General features: G+C 28.0%; 1 protein-coding gene across 3 annotated transcripts in view; it reads right to left on the reverse strand.

Annotated features, from left to right (window-relative positions):
• The window catches only part of LOC117174413, a 67,880-nt gene that overhangs the window by 3,276 nt on the left and 54,394 nt on the right, over nucleotides 1-10,210 (reverse strand). For all 3 annotated transcript variants that reach the window (XM_033363518.1, XM_033363519.1, XM_033363517.1), the window contains one exon: nucleotides 2,936-3,118. In XM_033363518.1, the coding sequence (XP_033219409.1) occupies nucleotides 2,936-3,118 (183 nt within the window). The remainder of the gene's footprint in view (nucleotides 1-2,935; nucleotides 3,119-10,210) is intronic.

Genomic DNA, 10,210 nt, shown 5'->3' on the forward strand with positions numbered 1-10,210 from the left:
TGAGAATTTAGGGGAGGGAAAGTAGAGGAAATAAATGGCGGGAAAGTGAGGGTAAGCAAGGGGTGGGGTAGTAGAGTAAGAAAGGGTTGAGGAAGCAAAGAAAGAAAGGGATGGGGAAGTACAGAAATTGAGGGATGGGAAAATCTGGAAAATGAGGGGAAAATAAGGGTCGTGAGGTGCTTTAAGGGGAGGATGAGTTGAAGTGAGATTAAATTAGGAGAGGGGAACGTAAGGGGAAATTATGCGGGTAGGGGTGTAGTGTAAGTGATGCGGGTATGGGGAGTAGGGAAAGGGATGAAAAATAAGTGGTTAGGGGGAGTAAGAGAAAATTAGGGGTAGATGAATAAGGGGCTACTAGAGAAATTGGGCGTAGAGTAAGTGGAAAAGTGAGGGGTGGGGAAGCAGGAGAATATGTGGGACGGGAAGCTGGGGAAGTGAGGAGAGGAGAAAGTAGAAAAGGAAGAAATAGAGGTTGGGAGGGGAAGGTCGAAGTATGGGGAGGAGAAGTAGGAGTGAAAGGTTTGAAAGGACGTAATTAACATCTTACTAGGCTTTGAAAACCCTGTTTTGTAGACTCACGGAGACTACTTTCACTCATTTTTTTAAGCCTTCATTTCATTTTTCAAGATTGATTCAACAGTGTCGCGAAAAAGAAAAAATATATAAATAACACTTTATCGAGACTTTCGATTTTCTAACATTTAATTGTTAAATAAATTTTATTTTCATTTCTTAAAAAATTTAATGTTACCAAATATCTAGAGAATATCGGACAAACTGTTGTCGATAACTTGATTGATTGCGAAACTGCATGGATATGACTTTCGATTTGTTTATCTATTAAAAATGCTTACGAATTTCTGCCCCATTTATTTTGTAAATAAAAAAAAAAAGATTTAAAATTTCGGCCAGATTTTTTTTGGTTTTATTACTGTTTTTCGCCGCAAAGCATCCTCTGCAACATTACCTCTTTGGTTGAAAATTTAATAATTTTATCGAAGATTTGTATTTTTTTATTAAAAATTAATTTGGTTCAAAATTAACTTTTTTAAGTAGCAATTGAACTATTCCAATTAAAAATTTAACTAATTTGTCGAAAATTCGTTGTTTTTAGCTGAAAATTAACTTCATTTAAATAAAAATTTAGGTAGTTTACTTAAATCTTCCATCATTTTATTTAAAAATTCATCTCTAGTTGAAACTAATTTTTTAAAGTAAAAACGTAAATAGTCATTTTTTGGTTGAAAATTTATGCATTTTGTTGAAAATTATTATTTTTTGGTAGAAGTATAATATTCTTGGTAGAAAATTCAATTATTGTAGTTGATTCATTAATTTAGTTTAAAATTCATCTTTTTTGTTAAAAATTCACAATTTTCTTGAAAATTCATCACCTTTCTTTCATGGAGAATTTAACTATTTTGTTGAAAATTCGCCTTTTTTGTGGAAAATTAATCTTGTTTTTAGAAAACATGTGTTAGCTGAAAATTCATCTCTTTAGTTGAAAATTTGACAATTTCGTTTACATATCATTATTTCTTGTTCAAAATTTATTTTTTTAACTAAGAATTGAATCATTCCAGTTAAAAGTATAACTATTATGTTGAAAATTCGTTTTGTTTCCTTTGGTGGGAAATTAATATTTTTCATTAAAATTTCATCTATTCCAGTTGAAGATTTATAATTTTAGTTAAAAATTAATTAATTTGCTTTGGTTGAGAATTCAACTATTTTGTTGAAAATACGTTTTTATTTTCGATTATAAATTAATTTTTTGAACTGAAAATTGAACTATATTACACTTTTGGCTGAACACATATTTTCTTAGTTTCTTAGTTTTGGTTAAGAAATCAATTATTTGGTTGATTATTTATCTATCTTGTTGAAAATGCAATATTTTTATCTGTAATGTCATGAATTTGATGCGTCTCAACTTGAATTGAATATAATATTCACATTAATTTTACTTAAAAGAATATATTTCCATATTTCCATATTTCCATATTTTCTATATTTTCCATATTTCCATATTTTGGTGAGAAATTGCCTTATTTCCCCTGTTATACAGGGTTTCTACTTACCTAGTAAATATCTTGCATTAAAAATATTATTATGTTTAATATACAATGAATTTTAAGTATATGAAGATAATTAAATTTTTTTCATTATTATTCAAATTTATGGATTTTAAGAAAAAATCAGGAAATTATTATTTTTAAATAAAGCATACTAATTATATTCGGAGAAAAAAGCCCCATTAAGATATTACCTATTCTTCAATAACGTTACTTTCAAGACTAAAGAAAATAGTAATTTAATTTTACATATTAACAAAGTGAAAGCTCGCCTATTTGAAGTCTCTCATACACGGTTATTTAAAATTGCGTAGTTCGGTTATCTCCCCCCACGGTCCGTGTACGCTCTCCTTCGCGTCAGTGGCTGACCAATTAAAAAGAGGCCTATAGAACGGGAATCCTTCGTTAATCTAAATTGAGTACATATTTATTAATTTCGAATCAACTCGCGTTTTTCAGCACATGTGCAGTTGAAAATGTTGCTTACAGCGCGCGCATCGATACAATGCTGGGGTAGTCAATCAACGTCTCTTGGCAAAAAATAACCAAAAAGTCTCGGTAGAGGTGGGGGCCCTTTCATTCTTCAAATTACCGAACGCGTAAGTTTCAAGGCCATTCATATAGGCGAGCTTTCACCGTGGTATTATTTTTAAACATTTCGATCTATATAAAATGACTGAAAAAGGGCATTATTTATAATCTTTAGATCTTGAGCTACTTGAAAAAAACCTAGAATTCTCAGGGAATTTTTTTTTTCCAGGATTGTAGTAGACACCCGGTGTATGATGAAAATTATGATAAAAATTTCTCTAGTCGCCTTAGTATTTTTTAAATTCTTAATCAGGGTAAATCAAAATTACCTTTGATAAAGTAGAATTTCCAGAAGTATAATATATCAATCGAGGGACACCTGCTAACGAGGCGGCAAGCCATTGAATCACAAGTTTCAATTGTGGATCGCCTTTCAGTCGTGATCCACATCCCCAATTGCCAGTTGCAACTGGCAATAATCCACCCCCGAGAGGACTGTTTTCTCTTGGCATCTGTAACAATACATTTTTTTATTCTAATAATTATCTATCCTCTTATTCAAGAATTTAATATATTTTCTATTACTTTCATAATCGATTTTTCTAATAATAAATGGTGAGAGTAGTACAGACTGAATAAGAATATTTTTCCTTGCATTTAAATAAGAATAATAATGAGGACCGTTAATTAAACAAAAAATTAAGTTGAATAAACTTAAAATCTTGGCTTTCAAAAATAATTATGAATTCAAACGTTCAATATTGTGCAATTTCAAATTCTGAAAAAAATAATTTGAATATGCTCAATTTAATGCCTCTGAAATTAAACAGGACAACAGGAGGAAATTTGATTGGTCAGGACAATTTGGCGATTTTGAAACAAACAAAAAAAATGGCAAAAGTCACCTTTAGTCAATTTTTTTTCTTGTGTAAAACACTTTTTATTTATTTTTTAAAGATAAAGTCACTAGAGTCACCTTGTTCAATAAAAAGATAATTCTAGTCGCATTTCTTTCAATAAATTAATATATAGATTAACCCCTATTGTATTTTATTTATAACTATATCCAGATGTTCTTGCATTTTTTTCAAATTCGTCGTTTTAAGGCGTGAAAACCACCTTTAAAGTTTAACCCCAAAAACAGTTTTTCTTTAATATCTCAAGAACGAAATAGTCAAATCAGCTGAATTTTACTGTAGATTAGCATACGTTTTAAATTTAAATTTTGGAATTCTTATTTCGACAAATATTTTGCATTAAGAATGAAATAACATGAGTACCCGTATTTTTAGGAGGGCTTTTGTTTGAAATGTTTGAAAATTTCAGAATAAAAATAATGTAAAAAAAATCACATTCACCTTTGAAAAAAATAAGGGTAGCAACTCATCGGTATGCAAAATATTTTGCAGTGGGTATTTTTTGTGAGAAATAATCTAACGTTTGTTGAATTTAAAAATTCCGATTAGTTTTTGAGATATTGAAAAAAACTGTTTTTGGGTGTAAACTTTGAGGGTGGTTTTCACCCCTTAAATCAACGAATTAGCACGTAAAAAATAAGTGTCTACTATTTTTTTATGAACTACAATATATTACAGGATGAAGAAAATCAGTGAGGTGCACCTCGGAAAGCAATACATTAACTACAGGGGTAACTCACCCCTTGCAATAATTTTTTACAAAAACCTGAAACGTGGCAACTTTAATTTTTTATTTTCCTAATAACAGTACAATATACAGTGTAATTCAGTTGATTTGAAAGCTTCTGTATACAAAAAATTGAAAAAAATCCACCCTTGTAAAAAATAATGCTTGTAACCCCGCGAAATAAAAAATATATCCTAATAGCCATTTTGTTGTAAGAAGTAATCTGAAGTTTGTTTGTTTAACAAATTCCGATTCGTTTTAGAGATAATAAAGAAAAACTGTTTTTGGGGGTAAAAATTAGATTTGTAACATATTTGAATAATTTTTAGGGATTTCAAACCATTTTGAAGTATTTAGGGTATGTTTGAAATTCCAAGGGGTTTAAAAAACGTCAAAGAATTACAAATATTATCCAATGGCATGGCGGTTTTAAAGAATTATTCCGAATTTCGGAAAATATGGCTTGGTTTTATAGGGCTTATATATTCTCAGGATATTTGAAAAGACTTGGTCAGATTTTCGAGGATTTTAATGGTTTTAAAGGAGTTGAAAGCTCTCAAGGCATTTTCATCATTTTTCCAGGATTTCAGAAAATATCTTATTTCAATGAATTTTAGACATAAGAGTGGAGGAATTTCGTAGGGTTTGAAAGATTTTTAAGTATTTGAAAGATTTTAGGATATTTAAAAAGATTCCAAGTTAATTTAAAAATAGATTTAAATACTCTGAACGTATTCCGAATGATTTGAAAGAGTTAAGGGTAATTTTTTACTTTTAACATTTTGGAATGGAACAAATTTTGATTTTCAATTGTTTCTAAATTGGAAGAAGCCCTTTTTTATTTTATCATTTTCATTGAGGTGAAATTTTGGATATTTATGTTTTCTTCTGAATTGGAAGAAGAAAATGTATTATTTTTAACAATTTTATGAAGTTGGGAGGTACACAATTTTTTTCTGAATTAGAAAAGGCCATTTTTATATTTACCATTCTTATTGAGTTGAAAGAGGGAACTTTTTATTTCATATCTTTTTTTCTGAATTGGAAGAGACCACTTTTTAAACAAAATTGTGCTTGAGTTTGAGGAAACAATTTTCGATTTTCTATTTTTTCCAGAATTCGAAGAAACAAATGTTTTATTTTTAACAATTTTATTGAGTTGGGAGAGAGAAAATGTTGTTTATTTTTTTCTGAATTAGAAGAGACAATTTTTTTCTTTTTACCATTTTTATTGCGTTAAAGGAGGCAATTTTTTATTTTTTATTAAAAAAAAATTTTTTTCCTAAATTAAGAGAAGGAAATTTTGGTTATTTTAAATTTTGTTTATTTTTCTTCCGAATTGAAAGAAGGAAACTTTATTTTTAAGATTTTTATTTAGTTGAAGAGAGGAACTTGGTTTTTAATTTTCTTCTAAAATAGAAGAGGCTATTTTTTGTTTTCAAATGCTTTTCTTGAATTTAAGGGAAGAATTGTTTATTCTCTTTCTGAATTAGAAGAAATGTTTTTATCATTTTTATTTAGTTTGAAGGCATGAAATATTGGTTATTTATGTTTTCCTGAATTGGAAGAGACCATTTGTTCTTTTTAATATTGTTATTGAGTTTAAGGGAAGAATGTTTGATTTTCTGTTTCCAACGGAATTGGAAGAAGGACATTTTTTATTTTTAACATTTTTATTGAGTTGGAAGGAAGAAAATTTTGTTTATTTTTGTTCTGAATTGCTAGAATTTTTTTTTTTATTTTTCCATTTTTATTGCGTTAAAGGTAGGATGTTTCTATTTCCAATCTTTTTTCTGAATTGGAAGAACGTAATTTTTTATTTGTAACATTTGCGAGTATCTGGAACAGGAGATTAAGTTTTCATTTTTTTCCGAAATAGAAAAGGCCATTTTTTGTTTTTAATGTGTTTATTGAAATTAAGGGAAGAATTTTTTTCTGGATTGGAAGGAATTTTTTTTACATTTTTATTGAGCTGGATTGTAGGAAATTTTATTTTCAATTTAAAAAAAATTGGAAACAGCCCTTTTTATTTTTATCATTTTTATTGAGTTTGAAGGGATGAATTAGAAGAGGTCATTTTTCTGTTTACCATTCTTATTGAGTAAAATTTAATAGTTGGAAGAGGAATTTGCTGTTTTTATTTGTTTTCAATTGAAAAAGATATTTCTTTAAAAGGTTTTTATCGAGTTTGAAAGAACAAAAATTTGGGTTTATTTTTCTCCGAATTGGAAGAGGAATATTTTTTATCACGGAAAATTCCATAACGGTTAACAGTTCTTAATTTAAAATTGTTCAATTAAAAAGCGTTAAAAACGTCCATTTTACACGTATAAATTATTGAGCATTTGAATAAATAATTTCGGAATAACACATTTTTTAAACTCCATTTTCAAAACTTTAAAATTCAGAAGATATACACTTTGCTTAATTTAAATTTCAGTTTTATTAATTTCAAATGAAAAAAATTTCAGTTTCATGATGGCCATTTTGGCTATCATGAATTTACAAAATCTCAGGAAAAATGCCTGTTTTTTTCACTTTTCGGGTTTCGAATTGCCAATAATATGAGAGACATACAGCGAACATATTTTTATTAATAAAATATTTATTCTAATAAATAAAAGATTTTACATATCACTTTCGTCTAATACGAGGTAATCAACATAATAAAACGATATTATATTTTTTATGATCCTTATTATTTCATTTTGTATACGAATTTAATACCTTCGTATCAATGTAACTCTTTGGAACTCAATATCAACCTTAGGGACAGTACTTAAATTACGTAAAAGTTTATGGGGGGAGGGGGTCCTTCACCCAAGTACGTAATTTGTGCAAATTCGCAAAAACTCTCCTGACGATTATCTTTTTAGTTATGAATTTTATTATTTGGTTAAAAATTTAACAATTTTCTTAAAAAGACATTCTTTTTGGTTGCAAACTCAACTGTTTTGTTAAAAATTCGTCTTTTGGGTTTATAAACTGAACTCTTGTCGTAGAACATTAAACCTTTGTTTAAAATTCAAATTTTGTTGCTGATAAGTCAACTGAAATCTTTTTGGGACGAAAACTATTTTTTCTTTTTAATTTGTCTTTTCGATTTAAAAGTTCATCTGTTTTAAGTAGAAATATTGCATATTTCTTGCATAAAAATGAAACTGTTTTGTTTAAAATGCAACTATTTTCCAGACATTTTTTGTTCACAATTCGTATTTTTGTGTTGACAAGTCAATTGAAATCTTTTTGGATGAAAATTAAACTCTTTTTTTTTGGAAATTTCTTTTCGATTCTAAAATTCATACTTTTTGGTTGAAAATTCTGTTGTTTTGTTGAAAATTTAATTATTTCGCAGAAAATATACTGTTTGTTTAAATGTAATATTTTGTTGGCGAAGAAAAAACTGAAATCTTTCCTGGATTAAAATGAAATGGTTGGAAATTATGATTTAAAAAAATCATTTGTTTTAAGAGAAATTTTATCTTTCTTGGATAAAAATGCAACTGCTTGGTTGAAAATTAAACTATTTTGTTAAAATAACTTTTTGCAAACTTCAAAAAAACTTTACAAATTTTTTAAAGCCATTTGCTTGAAAATTCTTTTTTTTTTTTTGAAAATTTGACTATTTCGCAGAAAATCCACTTTTTTTTAAAGTTTATATTTTGTTGTTGAAAAATGAACTGAAAACTTTCTCTGGATGAATGTTCAACTGAAAAAAGGGTGCGGGTTTTGATTAAGAATTCATCTGTTTTAGTACAAATTTCATATTTCTTGGATAAAAATGTAACCATTTATTAGTGAATTCCACTATTTTGTTGAAAATTTATCCTTTTTGGTTGAAAAAATTCGTCTTTTTGTATTGAAAATTAAATTTTTTTCGTAGGACCTTATTTTCTGTTGAAAAAATTTATATTTTGATCATGAAAATTCAACTGGAATTTTTGTTTGTTTGAAAATTCAAGTATTTTATTTAAAATTAAAAAAAGTCATATTTTTAAAGAGAAATTTCATCTTTTCGGGAGAAAAATTCAAGTATATAGTAGAGAATTCAAAAATTTGTTCAAGTCAACTAAAATCTTTTTTAACAGGAAATTTAACTATTTTTTTTAAATTCATCTTTTTAATTTAAAAATTCATCTGTTTTAGTAGAAATTTCTTTTTTTTCAATTAAATTGCAACTTTATGGTTAAAAATGATTCTTCTGGCTTGACGATTCCACTATTTTGTTTGAATGATTTGGTTAAATCACTTTGTTAAGAAATCATTTTTTTAGGATTTATATATTTAGTTGAAAATTCATTTCTTTGATTGTCTTTTCGATTTAAAAGTTCATTTTTTTAAATAAAAACACTGTATCTTTCTTTATAACAAATGCAACTGTTTTTTTTTAAATTCAACTGTTTCCTGTAGAATTTACTTTTTGTTTAAAATTCGTATTTTTCTGTTGAAAAGTCGATTAAAATCTTTTTAGAGCAAAATTTTAATCTTTTTTGTTGATAAATTGTCTTTTTGATTAAAAAGTGCATCTGTTTTAGTAGAATTTTTATTTTTCTTGTACAAAAATTTAACTGTTTTGGTTAAAAATTTAACAATCTTGTTAAAAAGTTATACTTTTTGTTTAAAAATTCGACTATTTAGGAGAAAATTAACTTTTTGTTAAAAATTGTTATTTTGGCGTTGGAATATAAACTGGAATCTTCTTGGGATAAAAATGTAACTATTTTTTTCAAGAATTTTTTTTAATTCATCTGTTTTAGAAGAAATCTCATCTTTCATGAATAAAAATACAACTATTCGGTTGAAAATTCTCCCTCTCTCTCTATTTCGTAGAGCATTCAAAAATTTGATTAAAAAGTCATTATTTTTGGTTAAAATGTCGTCTTTTTCGATTGAAAATTCAATGTTTTTCGTGGAAACTTATTTCTTATTTAAAAGTTCATATTTTGATCGTAAAAATTAAGCTTAAATCTTTTTCAACTGGAAATTCAACTATTTCTTCGAACATTTATATTTTTGATTTAAGATTGATCTGTTTTAGTAGAAATTTCCTTTTCTCATGAGAGTTTATCTTTTTATGTTGCAAATTCAAGTATTTTCTTAACAAGCCATTTTTATAGTAGAAAAGAGATTTTCTTGATTAAAATAAACAAGTAAAAAAAAAATTAGTTGAAGAAAAAGCAGGGAATTTTTAAAATAAGGTTCTCGGACACGCTGCCTAATTCTCCTAGCAACAACTAGCAAAACATTTCTGAAAACTAAAAATTGCGTAATTTAAGTACGAAACCTTAATCTATTCAATTCTCTATAAAAAAATAACTCAGCATTTTCTGCGTCTTCTGCATCATCTTCAAACTCTTCATCCGATCCGCTATCTTCTTCATCCTCCGATTTGAACTCCTGCTTGAACACACATTTGCATCACAAGGAAATATTCCACTCGATTTGAACCCCTACAATGTATTTAGAGGCGTGAGAGCTTTATAAAAAGCTTCAGAAATGGAAGGACTAATGTCACTGATAGCCATCGTCCTAGAATGAGTATTATTTCAAACTTGGCGAGATTCCTTATAATACGTTTAAACGGCTCATGCACCGAGATATTTAAAGGACGCATAATATTGTCAGTCTTCGGCGGTAAGGACAAAAAAATCACACCAGATGCTTGAGCTCTCTCAATTATATTGAGCGAAGATGGTGATCTATCATTCTGAAGAACCAGTATCGTTGGATTATCCCTTGTACTGCCCATGAATTCTATAAAGTGGTTGATCACTTTAAAAAACTCGAATTCAGTCATCGATCCAGTTGAATTCGCTAGTCCTGATGTTCGGCAAGGTGCCCTTTTCACCAAATCGGACGTACTAGGCAGTCTGATAAGTACCTGCAAATTCTAAGAGATGGCATTAGTATTCACTAATGTGAACCATTTTCGTCGAGCTTGATCCTTCAAATGACGCCTG

The sequence above is a fragment of the Belonocnema kinseyi genome, chromosome 6 (assembly GCF_010883055.1).
Source record: "Belonocnema kinseyi isolate 2016_QV_RU_SX_M_011 chromosome 6, B_treatae_v1, whole genome shotgun sequence".
Lineage (NCBI taxonomy): Eukaryota > Metazoa > Arthropoda > Insecta > Hymenoptera > Cynipidae > Belonocnema > Belonocnema kinseyi.